Source organism: Salvia miltiorrhiza, chromosome 4 (genome assembly GCF_028751815.1).
Source record: "Salvia miltiorrhiza cultivar Shanhuang (shh) chromosome 4, IMPLAD_Smil_shh, whole genome shotgun sequence".
In the NCBI taxonomy this organism is placed as follows: Eukaryota; Viridiplantae; Streptophyta; class Magnoliopsida; order Lamiales; family Lamiaceae; genus Salvia; species Salvia miltiorrhiza.
In genome coordinates, this window is record NC_080390.1 from 18,320,704 (window position 1) to 18,337,229 (window position 16,526).

At 38.9% G+C, this 16,526-nt stretch overlaps 1 protein-coding gene and 2 long non-coding RNA genes across 4 annotated transcripts; 2 read left to right on the plus strand and 1 right to left on the minus strand.

The window, feature by feature from the left end:
* Nucleotides 1-1,218: 1,218 nt before the first annotated feature.
* LOC131022799 (protein STICHEL-like) lies at nt 1,219-7,838 on the plus strand. Its single transcript, XM_057952324.1, has 6 exons — nt 1,219-3,707; nt 4,029-4,248; nt 5,286-5,831; nt 6,535-7,072; nt 7,213-7,294; nt 7,595-7,838. The coding sequence occupies exons 1-6, from the start codon at nt 1,518-1,520 to the stop codon at nt 7,694-7,696; spliced, it is 3,678 nt and encodes a 1,225-aa protein (XP_057808307.1). The 5' UTR covers nt 1,219-1,517; the 3' UTR covers nt 7,697-7,838.
* On the minus strand, nt 5,290-7,687 carry LOC131022800 (uncharacterized). 2 transcript variants are annotated; one of them, XR_009101426.1, is made up of 3 exons: nt 7,011-7,687; nt 6,707-6,913; nt 5,290-5,583 (listed from the first exon to the last, which is right to left on the minus strand). It is a non-coding gene; the product is annotated as an uncharacterized LOC131022800 (long non-coding RNA). The 2 variants fall into 2 exon arrangements; XR_009101425.1 differs by lacking the exon at nt 5,290-5,583 and having other exon boundaries at nt 6,529-6,913; nt 7,011-7,620.
* Nucleotides 7,839-10,301: 2,463 nt separating the features above from the next.
* On the plus strand, nt 10,302-12,789 carry LOC131019354 (uncharacterized). The gene is made up of 3 exons (XR_009100216.1): nt 10,302-10,651; nt 11,845-11,905; nt 12,526-12,789. It is a non-coding gene; the product is annotated as an uncharacterized LOC131019354 (long non-coding RNA).
* The last annotated feature ends 3,737 nt before the right edge of the window (nt 12,790-16,526 follow it).

Sequence of the window (16,526 nt, forward strand, 5' to 3'; positions counted from 1 at the left end):
TCCAGGTAATAACCAGGTAATAAACTTGTATTTAACTAAAGTTTACCAACCAAAATTTAGAAGTATAAATGAATGTACGAATTGTAATGAAAATAAAATAGAAATAAATGTTATTGCCATGTCTGTGCTCTAATTAAATTTTAGGTAATGTAGTACAATATATTGCTATCCAAACTAACATATTTTCTGACAACTTAATTAATAGGTTGCGTGTCTTGAACTGCCCCCACACGACATGGATGCTTGAAGGTGGTTGAGAACAACTACTGCGTGGTATCCTTGGCCGCCCCCAAGCGCCCTTGGCCGCGTCTGCCACCTTCTCGGCGGCGCCCTTGGTCGTCTCTTTGGCGCACGCTCCTTGGTCTTGTCTGCCGCACCCTTCGCCTACTCCGTGGCCTCGTGCGCCTGCCGCTTCGTCTTGTCGGCCATGTCGCCGACGACGTCTCTCATCTCGTAGGCCTTCTCCTTAGTTTTTTCGTTCATCTGCCGCGCTCTCTCCTTGACGGAGTCGGCAGTGTCGTCGGCGCTCTCCTTGGCTCTGTCCATCATCTCTCGAGTCTTCTCCTTGGCAGAAAGATGACCACGCCTGAAACGAGTTGAGTCGCGCCGTAGAGAGAGAAGCAATTGACCCATTTTTATTTTCATGTTTTCTGCCAAAAATAGTTGGATTAATATTGTGATGTCAGCACAGCAGTTGGAGGAACAAAAAAAATTTGCAAGCAAGAATAAATTGAGAGAGACAGAGGAGAGGAGAGGAGAGGAGAGAGAGGAATTTTGTGGGCCCCACTGAGGATATACTTGTCTTTTCCCTACAAAATGACTACTTTTGCTATAGTTTTATAGTTGTGGCTTTTTTGAAAATTGTTTTTATATTTTAGGCTACTAATATAGTATATTACCACAAAGATTAATTAACTAATGAGCCCACTACTTACTCTTATCTTTATACCTATTTTTATAAATTTCAATATATTTTTTCTCTCTTCACCAACTTATTTTTTCTACTAATTACACATTTATTAATCTTTGTGTCGAAAAGTAATGAGATATTTGTAGTGGGATAGAGGGTGTACTAATTTGAAGAAGAAAAAAAATAGAAAACGAATATTAAAAATATAAAATGAATTTCCATTTTGCATGGTCGAGACTCGTGAAGTGGGAAAAGGGGACTTAAAAAAAGCAAAAACAAACAAGCCATAAAGACCGAGAGTCAAAAAAGGAAATCTCCCACAACTCATTACAGCATAAATATTGCGAGGGAGGGAAAAAGGATTTTTCCCCATTTCAATTATTTGCTCTGCGTCTTAAACCATGGAAATAATTGAGCAGTAATTATTGCCTTCAAATCCATTATTTATGTTAGGTTGAGCAGAAGTGCTCATTAAAGAAAGGCTATTAAGATCTACAGATCTGCATTTCAAAACAAAAATGTGGGAATGAATCATATCGTGTATGCACTTCTTTCTTCTTTCCTGATTTAGTCCGGCGGCGGCGGCGGTGGCGGTGTTGGACTCAGTATGTCAGTTGAAGTGCGTGACGGTGGCGGGATTGATCACCGGCCGAGCAACCTGCATTTAAAGAAGGAGCTCACGCAAATCAGAAAGGCGGCAAGGGTGCTAAGAGACCCCGGAACCTCCTCATCTTGGCGGTCGCCGCCGCTTGGTTCTGCGAGATCCCTCACCAAGCTTCACTATAAGAATGGTAATACCATTGCTTCTTCCTCTCAACACATTTTGCAGCCACCGTTGCTAGTTGGGAGTAGTAATAGCTATGTTAGTGGCAATCTTATTAATAATAATAGTAATAGTAATGATGCTAGTGGTAGAGTCGTTTCGAAAGCGAAACAGGATAGGAGGAGGGTGTATTTGTATAACTGGAGAAATCAGAAATCTGAGAGTGAGAGGAGTAGGCAGATTGGTGAAGATGATTGTGAGAATGCTAAGGATGAGGGGTCGTCCTCTACTCGGGAGGGGAGTATTGAGACTGATAGCATCAATGTTGGTGGGAATGATTCGAAAAGTGATGGTTATATGAGTGATAGGTATGGGTCGTTGATGTCCAAATGTAAAGATTCTAACTTCACGCCATCTATTAGGCGTACTATTAAGAAGAAATCGAAGAGGAACAATTATTCCAGTGCTAGTTCTAGGCATCAAAAGGAAAAATTGCAAATGAGGATGATATTGAGTAGATATGCTAAGAATGTAGCAGACTGTTCCCCTGGTGTGAGAATGAGGAGGGACGATTTGGCGAATTTGGTAGATCAGTCTGATGATAATGATGATTATTGCAATTCTGAGGATTTAGGTAGAGATTCTGCAATATCACCTTTGCTTGCTAGGCTCAAGAATAAAGGTTGGTCTTATTCACCCACAAAGTTGTTGAGGATGCATAGGAAGGAGGATGATTCCGTTTCATATAGCACGCAAGCATTGTCAACGAGCTCTTATAATAGATATGCCATTAGGAACCCAAGTACAGTTGAGTCTTGGGATGCCACCACTGGGTCATTGAATGGTGCTGATGATGAGGTGGATGATCAGTTGGATCTGCCTGGACGTCAGGGTTGTGGAATTCCTTGTTACTGGTCTAGAAGGTCGACACCAAAGTCTAGATATGGAAGTTCTTGTTCTCCATCTCTTTCTGACGCTCTTAGAAGAAAAGGAAGCAGCTTATTTTGTGGAAATCAGACCATGCCCCACGGAAGACATCATCGCTTATCTTTGGCTTCCAACAAGAGGAGACTCTGCTCCAAGACAGCAGGTCAAAGCCTCATTCCTCTTCTTGACAATGGTGCTGATGGCCTCGGAAGATTATCCATGAGAAGTGGGAACAGTGATGATGAGCTCTCAACAAATTTTGCAGAGCTTGATTTAGAGGCCTTGAGCCGGTTGGATGGCAGGAGGTGGTCTGCAAGTTGTAGAAGTCAGGAAGGGCTTGAGTTAGTAGCGTTGAATGAGGAAGCATGTGAAGAAGGTTCTCCTGAGAATATTCGAAGCCTGAGCCACAAATATAGGCCAATGTTTTTTGACGAATTAATTGGCCAAAACATAGTTGTTCAATCTCTTATGAGTGCGGTTACAAGAGGGCGGATTGCTCCTGTTTATCTATTCCAAGGTGCTCGTGGAATTGGAAAAACTTCAGCTGCTAGAATCTTTGCTGCTGCTTTGAATTGCATTGCCACTGAAGAGAGTAAACCCTGTGGGATCTGCAGGGAATGTGCTGATTTCATGTCTGGAAAGAGCAGGTATCTTGAAGAAATTAATGGCTCCAATAAGAAGGGAACTGACCAACTGAAAACTCTGTTAAGAAACATATCAGTGGTTCATCCCTCGGCACTTCCACATTACAAAATTTTTGTCATTGACCAGTGTCATTTACTGCCCTCAAGAACATGGCTGGCATTTCTTCGACTCCTTGAAAAACCTTTGCCCCGTATTGTTTTCATACTCATTACAACTGACGTTGACAATGTACCACGCACTATATTGACTCGGTGCCAGAAGCACATTTTCAACAAAATTAGCAATGGTGATATTGTTACGCGCCTGAAGAAGCTTTCAACTGATGAGAATTTAGATGTTGATCCAAATGCGTTAGAGTTGATTGCTTCAAATGCAGATGGTTCACTACGAGATGCAGAAACCATGCTGGACCAGTTGAGTTTGTTTGGGAAACGAATCACTAAGTCCCTGGTGAATGAGCTTGTGAGTTAAGAAAACCTATATTTAAATCTATAGTTAAATCTTTGTTATCGCCTTTTGATTCTGGATAGTCCTTTTTTCTTCCTGATTTGCATTCAGATGAAGAGATGAAGAACTCTTTTTGTATTTTTTCCCCCCGTTTTCAGTATATATATATAAAAAAAGGGAAATCTTGCTCTTGCTTAAATAAGAGTTTGTATTTATTTTAACAAAAAAGTAAATACAAATGTTGATATCAACAGATCATTTGATTTCCATAACTTCGAATCAAGTTAAATAGTCTATTGAATTATGTTAAATTGTCATCTGATGTTTCTTATGCAGATGGGGGTTGTCTCTGAGGATAAATTACTGGAGCTTCTGGAGTTAGCAATGTCATCAAATGCTACAGAGACAGTTAGAAGAGCCAGGGAATTGATGGATTCGGGTGTTGATCCATTAGTTTTAATATCTCAGTTGGTGACACTTATTGTGGATATTATTGCTGGGACTTATTCAAATGCTGATGCAAAGCACAACTATCCGTTCTGTGGTGGGAGAACCTGTAAGTTCTTCTCTTTTACTCTGTTTAGCGTACCTTCATTTGGTAGCATTGCGCTGCAATTTGCCTATTCTCGCACATACTACACAGAAAGGTTCTTTTCATCTTTTATTTGGGTTTGCAAAAACCATTATTTTCATTCTGGTGTACACACATGGAAGTTTTCATGCTAAATTACTTTGATTGTCAACTTAATCAGCACAATTTTTAGTAGACAAATTGAGATTTGTTGTTATCAATTGAATATCTCATTGGGCTGTGTGTTCCACGTCGGAATTGTTTGTAGATATATCTTAATTATGATTTTTTCTATGTATATGATTCCGAAGACGTGAAGCTCATGTAATTTTATGTGCTGGAGATTTGGCAAACAATTATCTAATTTTTGCGAAAATGCTTGAGTGCACCCTTATATTTTCCCTAGCATATTAGCTGCTAAAGTAATTTTGGTTTAAATACAAGATTAGTGCTGGCAAATATTGATATCAACACTGTTCTCTTTATATAACATGCTTTGCAGTACTTGTCAACATATAAAACTGAAATTATTTACTTGCAATTAGTGAAAAATGATAGAAATGGCACGGGGGTTAATATTGTTCAAATTTAGTCCAATATTTAAATCTAATGTACTTTCGTGGTACAGAGGAGATCCACTTCATATAATAATTACAATTAAAATTACAATAATCATGCTGCAACTCACGAGGTGCAAATGCAATTCTAGTTGTTATTGCATAGCCTATAAATGCCTTTGGTGCTGTTCTTTTAACATGCTGACCCCTCTGCATATTACATCTGCTGCAATTGAACCAGCAAATGGTTTCAATATGTGAAGTTACTTTTTGTACTTTTTATATTAATCAAATGCTCTCTGATCCTTCATGTTTGATCCTGAGATTCAATTAATAGAAAATGAATAAGATTTTTAAAGCTTTTCCTACATCTGAATTTTTGAAGCATTAAATACTTTACTTATCCAGTACTGGAGTCTTAGATGTTCCCATAATTTCTAAAACCATTGATGGTTGATTTTTCAGTGACTGAAAGGGAATTGGACAGACTTAAGCATGCTTTAACTCTACTATCTGAGGCAGAAAAGCATCTCAGAGTTTCAACTGAACGATCAACCTGGTTCACGGCAACCCTATTACAATTAGGTTCTCTATCTTCTCCTGATCGAACTCAGTCCACCAGTAGTCGACGACAGAGTTCAAAGGTAACTGACCAGGAGCACATAAGTATGCTTAGAGAAGCTACAGTCCCCAAGCAGAACACAGATGCACAATTTGCACTTGAAAAATCAGGTTCTCCATCACCCTTTATGGTTGCTGCTCACTGCAATACAATGAGCAACGAAAAAACAGTCAGACTAATTGCCAAACCCAATCAACGCCAATTCACTGATGGTGAAAATCTGACCGACTCAAATGGTGATTGCGCAACTGGTAAAACGACAGTGACATGCATGGATTCAAAGATGTTAATTAATATCTGGCTCCAATGTATTGAGAAATGCCATTCTAAGACATTGAGGCAACTACTTCATTCTTATGGAAAGCTTGTTTGTTTGTCAGAAATGAAAGGTAAAATTTCCACCCTAAACAACTAGGATATTTCTGGTTCTTTCTTTCTTATGCTTTATAGGCCAACGGTTTAAAAGACGATGCATTGTATTTGGAGGTTGTGTGTGACTGTCTATTCATATTGGATTATGGAAGTAGAACCTCCTTCAGGTGCACTATAACACTTAAAATGCCAGGAATAAAATCTTTCCTTTACAAGTGTACAGGAGAAGGGAAATAAAATTTGATATTGATAGAATTAAAATTCTTTCCTTTTGGATGTATACCAACTGATAAAAAGAAGATTTTTGATTGATTTATTACTTAATTATAGGTATTATAATTTGATTACTTGTAGGGATATCTTATTTTATTATTTGATTATATATAAAGTACATAGGAGTGGCGTGGAACATTTTAGTTGGGAAATCGGTGTTTAGCTGGTCAGGAGAAAACTTGAGGAACTCTTTTGTTTATTATTTTTGTTCTCTTCTATCAATATTCCTGTCGTCTTGTTCGCTATAATTGTGATACCCTTGGCTTTATCATAACCTGGCTCAGAAAACTAAACTTTTGGTTGAATCATGCATTACTTTATTTGTCATTGGCATTTGAATGTCTCACTCGTTCTCACATAATTTCCTGGATATCATGTCGAACGAGAATAATCTTAATCCCCATATATAATAGCATGGTCATTTCAAGTGCATGCTTGTTTATGCAGGTGGTTTTATTGCTCACATTGCGTTTGAGGATAGTAATATCAAGAGCAGAGCAGAAGGTTTTCTTAGCAGTATCACTAATGTATTTGAAGTTGTTTTACGAAGCAACGTAGAGGTTAAAGTAAGTCTGCTGGATAATTGGAAAGTCAGAACTTCCTCTGCAGACGTAAGTACCTCAGAAGATGGCAAGTCAGATCTTCCTTTGCGGAGAATTGAATCCATCATCCATGAGCAACGGTTGGAGACTGCATGGCTGCAGGCAATGGACAAAGGCGCCACTGGATCATTGAGCCATTTGAAACCAGAAAGGAATCAAGTGTTGCCGCAGGATGGCATAGATCATCCGAAATCGAAGGATTCTCTGGATGTGCCCTTGCAGCACTGGGAAGACGAGTTGCATCATGAGATTAAAGTACTGAAAAGTAATGATGGAATGGCGCATCAGAAGGATCAGACAGTTAAGAAGATCAGTCATTACCCCATATCTCCGAGCTTGCTGCATAATACCAGCTTCCCAGATAACTTCACCAAAGATAATATGTAAGTCAGTTTTAATAATTCCAAATTTCTGAAACAAGCTTATGGAGCTTAGGTTTCTTATCTGTTCTAAACCCAGAAAAGTAAAGTGAGAATTGTTCCTTCCCTGTCATTGTCTTCTCATTTCCTTTATTCTTCTGCAGGGGATATGAATCTAGTACCGGGGCAGGCGGTTGCAGCGGCTTGTTCTGTTGGAATAACCGCAGACCTCATGGAAGAAGAAAGGTAGGCTCTTCTGTTTTTCAGTCCAAATTTATACCCAATCATTTGTTTTGATTTTTAATCTAGACTGAGCCCATTATTCCCGTACCCATAGTCGCGTAGCACATCATTATTATTATTCGGTAGAGTTGGCAAAACGGGCCCGGGCTGGTTCGTTTCCATCTTTTCTCGCCACGATCGGTTGTCAATGCGACTATCTGGCAGTCGAAAGGAAAAGTGGGCTAAATCTGGATTTAAAAACGAGATAAATTTATGGGGTACTAATATGTGAATATCAAAAGTGAACTTGTGTTTCATCTGCAGGGTGTACAAGGCACTCCTTCACGTCCGCACAAAGGTGGGCGATTTTCTATATTTGGAGAGTGTGCTAAATCGAGGACCACACAAAACAGATTCACTAGATGATCACCCAGTCCCATTTCTATTTATAGGCTGAACTGAGCCTCTGATTTTCAAATATGTGGAAATATATAGGATGTAAAGTTATTATACATTTGCCTCATCAATTCTATCAACGGTATCAATAAAAATTACAGACGTTTTTGTATTGCTATGGAAGTAGATCGATTTTTGTTTGGTTTAGCATTGAGCTCAGTACTTGTCTCATTTTGAGCTAATTAGGGCTGATATTGGTTTAATATTCATGAAACAAGTTTATACTACAGTCTAGGATTTGCTTCACTCCTAAGTTATGGATGTATATTTTGCACTATCATGAAATTTATTGGGTGAAATTTTTTAGAAATAAAGTACAAAAATACATAATAATTTGAGCTGATATGATTCTTGCCAAAAATACATGAGAGCTGGTCTCCTAGTCCTATACATTCGTCCACACCGTTCCTATGCAATCCAAAAAATGTGACCCGATCCGACCCAACCCGACCCAATCCAACATTGAATTAAACTGTTCCTACTACGTCGAGAGAAGCAGCATTGTTGCCGGGAATCATCGACATCATAGAAGCAGCATCTTCGCTGGGAATCTTCTCATCGAGACAGAAGAATAAAGTTCTTCCTTGTTTGCTCAATTAAGAGGGTGTTTGGTTGAGCTTATAAGCTGTTTAGGAGATTATAAGCTCTTTCAAAATGTTTGGTAAAATAAATTGCTAAACAATTTATAAGCTACAAAATAAGCTTCAAGAGCTTATAATCTCTTCAAAAACTAAGTTCCTCAATTCTAACTTATTTTTTTATAATCTCATATGCAATAATCATTTTATAAATATTTTTCAACTCTAATTTATTGTTTTCATCATATATAATTCAAGTTCATTTCTCTTCGATTTTCTCTCTCTAGAAAAAAATTCTCTCTCTAACTTATAAGCTCAATTATCCAAACACGACAACTTATAAGCTCTTAAAAACTATATCTTATAAGCTCTTGAAACATCTTATAAGTTCCAAGAGCTTATAAACTCTTTAAAATAAGCTTTGCCAAACACCCTCTAAATCTTATTTCTAAAAAAATAGATTTCTATACTTGTTTCTTGTTCTATCTTGATTGTAACTTTTTCTTGTTTTTATAATTTAGCAGCAAATGATACTATTCTCTTGAATTATGGTATCGATGTGTGTTAAATTGGAGAGTTGTTTCAAAATGGCATGAATTTTAATCAAGATATTGAGCTTGCCATTCGTCAATGTGCCTTGTTGAATTTCAAGACTTTGTGTCCAGATGTTTCATTGTGCTGCGTTTAAGCTCCTGCATCATAGCCTTTCTCCTTCACAACCCATGATTTCATAGTAGCTTATAATTAAGTCATGATGATCTCAATGAGATTTGCACCTAAAAGGAATAGTATGGCTTTTGATAAAAAAGTAATGTGAAAATCATATTCCTATAATTAATAAGGTCAAAAAGCAAAGCTAAGTGACAATGGAAATGATGGAAATTGTGTTGGTTACATGATACAAGCTGATTGAATTGTCGTGCGTTGAATAACACAAAATGAAGAATATGGTTGAATAGCTTGACAAGATTCAAGTTGCTTCTGCTCTATGTTGTAGGGAAAAAAAAAAAGTCTGATTTCCAATGTAAGGCTCTTTTTTGAAGCTGGAAGTGGAATTCCTTTCTTCTTTTTCTTTTTTCTAATTTATGTTTTATTGTAAAAGAAGAATTTGTTCTCAAATCCCAATCACAGGGTGTAATTGTAATGCACAATGTTTAATTTTGAGTTTGTTTTATATGAATTCTGTATTTTGTATCACAATACATGTCAGGTGCTAAACTTAGACGCATACTTTTGTTATTAATTTTTTTTATATATAAATTACAGTATTAAATTAAATAAAGATATGTAAAAGTCGCGCCACAGAGGACTCGAACCTTTGGCCTTAAGCATTAACCCCTTACCGCTTGGCCAACACATATTTTCAGGTCTTCATCATTTATACTGTTGTGCAGTTTCTTTTGAGGTTTCAGTTGGTGTCTGGGAGTTTCGGAATTCAGTGGGACTTTTGACAGAATTTTTTTGTCAAAAAGGTAATAATTTGTTTTTTTTTTTTAAACACCCATCTTATGATAGATATCATGTAACACCCCGTGTTTTGAGAAGCTATTTGTGCCCTAGCTCGAATTTAAATTGAGTTTTAAATAGTAGCTAGAGGAATTATGCACGTGGGCGAATAAATGAGATAAGAAATTTTTAGAGTTTAATAGGAGGCGATATTATTTTCTCGAGTCTTATAAATTCTCTTATTGAGAAACCTATCTTCGCCCTATATTTTTATTAAAATGTCTATGTGATATAAATATTTTACTTGGTAGAATATTCACATATGATTTATTGATGCATTGTTATTATGATATTAGATATATCATAATAGAGATAATTTTTCCTCACATGAATAAATATATTTTCATGAGATATATTTTTCCCACATACTAAATAAGAGTTATAATTATTCAAGTATATATATATATATAGATATATATATATATATATACACACCTATCTCTCTTTCTCTCTCACTCTCTCTATCTCTCTCTATCTCTCTCACTCTCTCACCCTTACGCAGCACTAGCTCCCTCCCCACTCTCCCACATTATTCTTCTCTTTCCCATCAATGGAAATCACATGCACCATTAAAGAGCCCCTAAAAAGCTAATCTAACTAGCCAACTCATTCCTCCACACTTTAAGCTCACAAGCACATGCACACCTCTCTCTCATCTCCCTCCCTCTCTTATTCTTCTTTATTTTCAGCAGCCCTCCTCCTCCTCCTCACTCCACCACACTTCTTTTTCTTGTTCCACCAAATATAGTAAGAACTAAGGTTTCTTAAAGTGTTCATCTTCAAGCTCAAGCTCCAAGCATACTACGCATCATCTTCTACTCCACCTCCATTGATCTTGTTGGTAGCAACCTCAATCCTCCTCTTATGTTATATATATATTTTCTTGTGGTATAAGCATGTATATTGATGCATAATTGAAGCATGATGAGTTATTAGTGTGAAAATGCATGAGAATGGTGATGAAAGTATAGATCTATGATGATATGTGTATATGTTGTTGTTTCAACCATTTTGAGAAGTTTTCTTACGTTCTGGACTGATCAGTCGACGAGGTTTCCCTCGTCCAAAACTCTTCAAAATTTTACAGTGTGTCGATATATGTGTTTTGAGGACGCTGGTAAAATTTCAAGTCATTTGGACTTCTTTTACTACCTTTTTAAAATGCAAAACTTTTACTGCGCATGTCCACCGGAAATTTAGAAAGGCAGTCCCTAGAGTCACACTTTTCAGTAACTTTCAAAAACATTCAGCCTCCCAAATTTTTATGGTAGAAAGATACATGTATTATACTGATTTACACCAAATTTCAAACCATTTGGCCAACGTTTACTATTTTTCAAAAATCATAGCTTCCAGTCGTGCAAAACTGCCGAATCTGGTAGACTGTGGGAAAACACCCATATCTCGTAAACCACTTGGAGTTTTTCACTCTACTTTTTTTTAAATACAACTAGACGCAGAAAGGTTTTCAACAGTGTAAGTCTCGAATCTAGGAGATTTCTGAGTCAAAACAGTTTATTCGTTAAAGTTGAGGCAGAGCAGAATGATAAACTGTAGGAGTCTGAAAAATTTCTACTTTGTAATTGTTTTGAGGATTTTAAAGTTTTGGTGGATTAATACACCATGTTATGTCATGAAAATACTACTAGAAAATTTTATATTTATTTCCAAGCTTACGTGAATATTTGGGAATTTACTTACAAGGAAAAAGATTTCGAGTTCATAGGATTATTTTTTTTTTAAGTCATTTGACTATTGTGATAAATCGTGAAAATGTATTATGTGGAAATTGATTATTGCAAAGTATGAATGACTATTTGATGTTTATGAATGCTATTTACCTAGGATTGAGAGTCTTTTAATTGGATAAGATATCTAATTAAATTGAGAGGTCCAATTGGGTAAATAGTAGATAGGTTATAAGATGAGATTAAGCATATGATGAAAGCATAAGTATTGAGATATTAGTTAGATGAAATTCTAACTAGAGTTTATTTTGTCACATGACAATCTAAACCACGTGCGCCACCAAAGGTTCGAGTGACGGCCGGCGTTAGTACGACTCTGAGCGTTACGTCATCGACCCCTGAGACAGGTGGGCTTTATTCTAACTCTATTATGGCTAGCTACCATGATAATGAGTTCAAATGCAAATTCTTATGAAAATGAAGCATGTTGAAGCATTATTGATGAATCTTATGAAAATGAAGCATGTTGAAGCATTATTGATGAGTATTATGAAAATTGTCAACTTGCCATATTTATTATTGATGAGAATGAGATATGGTATGTTGCCTCTATGAAAGACATGATTATGATCATGATGCAAGATATCGGCCTTTGACTGATTTATATGACAGTAAAGGTTTTGTGCGCAGAGGTGACCGTGAGCCGTCTCTAGTCGGCCGGTCACGGTGATTTGAAGGAGGCCTCCTTCTCTTCACCTTATATATATATATATTATATGAGTTCTCATAGTTGGCACATACCGTGAATATTTAATGTCTGCAGACTAATGATATTATTATGATGATGCAAATGAGTTTATGACAGAAAAACATGAACAGGTATTTTTAATCTCAGTTAAATCCTGTTGATGCATTGAAAAGGGCAAGATTGACATATAGCTCTAAGAGCAACATTTCAATTATTTCCGGCATGAGTCCACTGAGTGCTTTTTGGTACTCAGCCCTGCATGTATTTCTAAATGTGCAGGTCTGGCTTGGCGCGAGGATGGGTGAAAGCTGTTGGAATTGTCAGTTGGCTGTGTCTTTCCTATGTCTCATATTTATCTTTATAAGCTTTGACTCTATAAGAATTTGAACTCCCTGCTATATGTCTTCACACATATAGTAACGCATCTCGCTGCATAACTCTGATGAAACTCTTTATTTAATTTGCTTATGTCTGTAATATCCCTTAAGGGAAATACTTCTCAGACCCTTGCTAAGTTTCAATGGCTTAATCATGTTTACCCAAGCTAGTAATTATTTTGGTCTTGAAATCCTTCTTTAAAATGAGTAAAGTTTGCAATTGCTTCCGCTAAAACAAGATGTATTCCTATTTCTTTCACTATTTCTTTTATTAGTCGTACGATACTTGGTATACGCTATCACTGGCTATATCGGGCTGCGACAGAGTGGTATCAGAGCAGCTCGTCTGCTCTGAGTATAATCTCTTATAGAGTCTTTTTTTTGATTGAGTCTAAGCTAGAGTCTTAGACTAAAAGAGCTATGTCACTGACAAGAGCCAACACCCCATCTCCGCCAGCTTGACGAGGTATGCAAGTTAAAGTTTAAAGTTACTTATGAGCATGAGATATGCAATTGATAAGTTGATGATATTTATAAGTTGAGAAAGAAGCATGATTAGTACATGATGCAATATTATTGATATCTGGTTTTGATTGACTGGATAAGTAAGATGATGGAAAATTTTTATTGGAATCAATATTGATACCGATGCACTACGAGAATCCTAGAGGAACACCGACAAACGAGTATGTTATTGAGTAATAAACGAGTAAGTCATTCTTGACTTAGTAACACGAGTTGTTATTCTAGCATGGCAGACGGATTCGACATAGTACAGGCTTTCTATGACTGTACTTTGGAGCACCACGAGACTATTGGAGAGTTCTTAGCACGCTTCCACCACAGGTGGATTGACGCCGTAGAGCATGGAGTCACGGCTCAGTTGGCCATGCAGATACTGCCATATAGGATGCCACCCCACTGGCAGGCTTGGTGTCTTTTCATCGCCCCAGACTTCTATAGCCCGTTGGCACCGGGAGGTTTTGAGGCGCGATTCCCGGAGTACCTAACCATTCTGTTGAGCCGGTTCGTGATGTATGCGAACCCACCCTACTTTTACCTGACGGAGAGTGACACCCGAGAGGGTGAGGCAGAGAGTCAGCCTCAGGGTCTTCTTGAGACTGAGGATCCTTTTATGGCATTGGGACTAGACCTCCTTAGCTTCCAGCCGATTGATGACCCTATTCCTTCACTTCCTCAGGGCACTCTGCCCGAGGAGGAGATTTCTCCTATTGATATCTTGGTTACCCCTATGACCATAGACACCACTGAGGCCATCGATACCATCGAGCAGCTGATGAGCCCCATCCGTGAGACCCTCCCTGTTCCTCCCCTCCCTACGGTTGGAGAGGGCGAGATTGCTATGGCTGATGTTGATCCATTCGCACCAGGACCTTCACGACCCCAGGGGACAGCTAGAGACATGGAGGACGACACAGGATCAGTCCCGGTTGTTGGGACTCTCATCTCACAGCCCTTGGATCTTCCTAACATGGGCCAGGCCTTTGAGACGGACGTCCCTCGAGGAGATCCGATTCGAGAGAGAGCCGCCTTCGACCCTTTTCACCGTGCTGACTCTGACAGTGAGGATGGTGTGCCATATGTGCCCCGATTGAGTGACGCTCGAGCAGATGTCGGTGCTGATGCTACGGAGGATGGGAGTGACGATAGTAGCCGGGGTGATGGTAGAGGTCATGGGTGGATATGGTTTTGATATGATGGTATTTGAGTAGAGATGTATATATATGGTAGCTTTGTCTAGATAGCCCTAGATTTGGCTAACAATGGATAGTTCCATCCCAGACCAGGGCTTGTACTTATTTTAGGCCCCTATAGTACACGGGTAACGGATAGTATCTGTACCCAATTGTAGGGCTGCTTGTACATAGACGCAGTATTGATGCAGTAGCTAGGTCTTTAGCAGAGTAGTACTTTGTACTGACCTATAGCAGTTTATAGATCATTTTGTACAAAAGAAGCCCTCGCTGAGGCAATTTTCACGGTATATACATGATGGGCCAAAGTGGCCATTTTTGACTAAATGAGAAATGTGATTACTTGTTTTGATGCATTGTTATGAAGTAGTTGTCAATTGTATACATTGATTGAAAACCGAGTACTTTGATGCATTGAGTATACTCTATGTGATAATGTGTGAATATATACATATATATATGAGATGCATGATATGTTGTGAATTACTCAGCTATAAGATTAGAATACGATGAGCCTTGTCACATAGAGGAACTTATCTTTTGACCCAAACTTGTAGATTGTCATAATGCCTCCACGAAGAAATATACCCGAGAATGAGGAAGAACCCAGAGAACCTACGCCGCCGCCTCCACCTCAAGATAGGAGAGTGGAAGAACTTTTCTTAAGACAGAACCCACCGACTTTCGCAGGCACGGGAGACCCTGCTGAAACGGAAGAATGGATTCGTGCTATGGAACGAATCTTTTGATTTTTGAGATGCAACGACGCACAACGTCTTATGTGCGTGTCTTACCAGCTGAAAGGAACCGCCGACTATTGGTGGGAAGCAAAGCAGAAAACTATGACCCCGGAGCAGTTAGATGAACTCACTTGGGAGCTTTTTAAGACTGCTCTGTGTGAGAAGTTCATACCCAGAAGCTATAGGAAAAAGAAGGAGATGGAGTTTACCACCTTAAAGCAAGGGAATAAAACTGTAGTGGAGTACGATCGACTATTCTGCGATCTGGCCCGATATGCACCGTATAGAGTGGATACGGATGAGAAGATGTCCGAGTTGTTTTGCGCCGGACTGCGACAAGAGATAAGAGTTGTATTGGCAAGTCAAACGGCACTTTCCTACGCCGAGGCCTTGAACAGAGCTCTAGATATGGAGCTAGCAATGCAACCAGAGAAAACAACACACACACCAACGCCTCCATCAGCTCAATATACGCAAGTATCAAACACTCCCTACTCTAACCAAGGACAGAAAGGAAAACGCAAATGGGAAAATCGTGGAAATGAGGGTAAAAAGCCATGGCAAGGTCAGAATGTCCAGGCTCCATTCGTGAAAGGCGATAAATTATTTTATGGTGGACCAGCGACCTCACACCCCGGACACCAAGGGATACCCCCTTGTCCTAAGTGCAACAAGTTACACACAGGAGTGTGCAGAGCTGGAAACCCAAATTGTTTCACTTGTGGAAAACCAGGGCATTACTCGAGCCAGTGCCCCAACCGACAGCAAGGGATGAGTGGAGGAAGACCCAATCAGTTTCCAACCCCACAACTCAGAGCAATGGAAGGAATTCTTCCTCTACCTCAACCACTACAGCAACAACCTTTTCGCCGTCCAAACCAGCCTCATAAGCAGCTACCTGCACCACAAGCAGGAATACCACCGCAATATCAAAGGATGTATGCTATCAATCAGAAGAATCAGGATAAGAACCAAGGAAACTTAACAGGTATTGGGGAACTGAAAGGTGTACCCATTGTTATTCTCTTTGATACTGGAGCATCACATTCTTTCATCTCATATACTTGTGTGGATACGTTAGAGCTGAATGTAGAACCAGCCCAGCTACACTTAAGGGTAGCCACTCCCTTAGGGAAGATCACCACCGTGACACATGTGTGTCCTAACTTAGAATTCGAATTAGGACCTCTTAAGCTTAAGGCTAAGACGTTGAGACTTCTGCGCATGTGGACCACAGACATCATTTTGGGAATGGACTGGTTAGCAGAACACCATGCGGTGATACAATGCGAGCAGAGATGGATATCATTCCAGCCACCTGGCCTGGAACCTACATGTTTTTATGCCATCAATAGGAAATGGAAGAAGACACCTATCATCTCTGCAGTGCAAGCGAACAAGATACTAAAATAAAAGGGCGCGACAGCATATTTAGTATACTTGAGCCA

What these genes read in the sequence shown, in the direction of transcription:
- LOC131022799 (XM_057952324.1), top strand. Translation starts at nt 1,518, where the DNA reads ATGTCAGTTGAAGTGCGTGACGGTGGCGGGATTGATCACCGGCCGAGC. An exon ending in TTGTTTGTCAGAAATGAAAG is followed by an intron (nt 5,832 to 6,534) that starts GTAAAATTTCCA and finishes TTGTTTATGCAG; the next exon opens with GTGGTTTTATTGCTCACATT. An exon ending in GACCTCATGGAAGAAGAAAG is followed by an intron (nt 7,295 to 7,594) that starts GTAGGCTCTTCT and finishes TTTCATCTGCAG; the next exon opens with GGTGTACAAGGCACTCCTTC.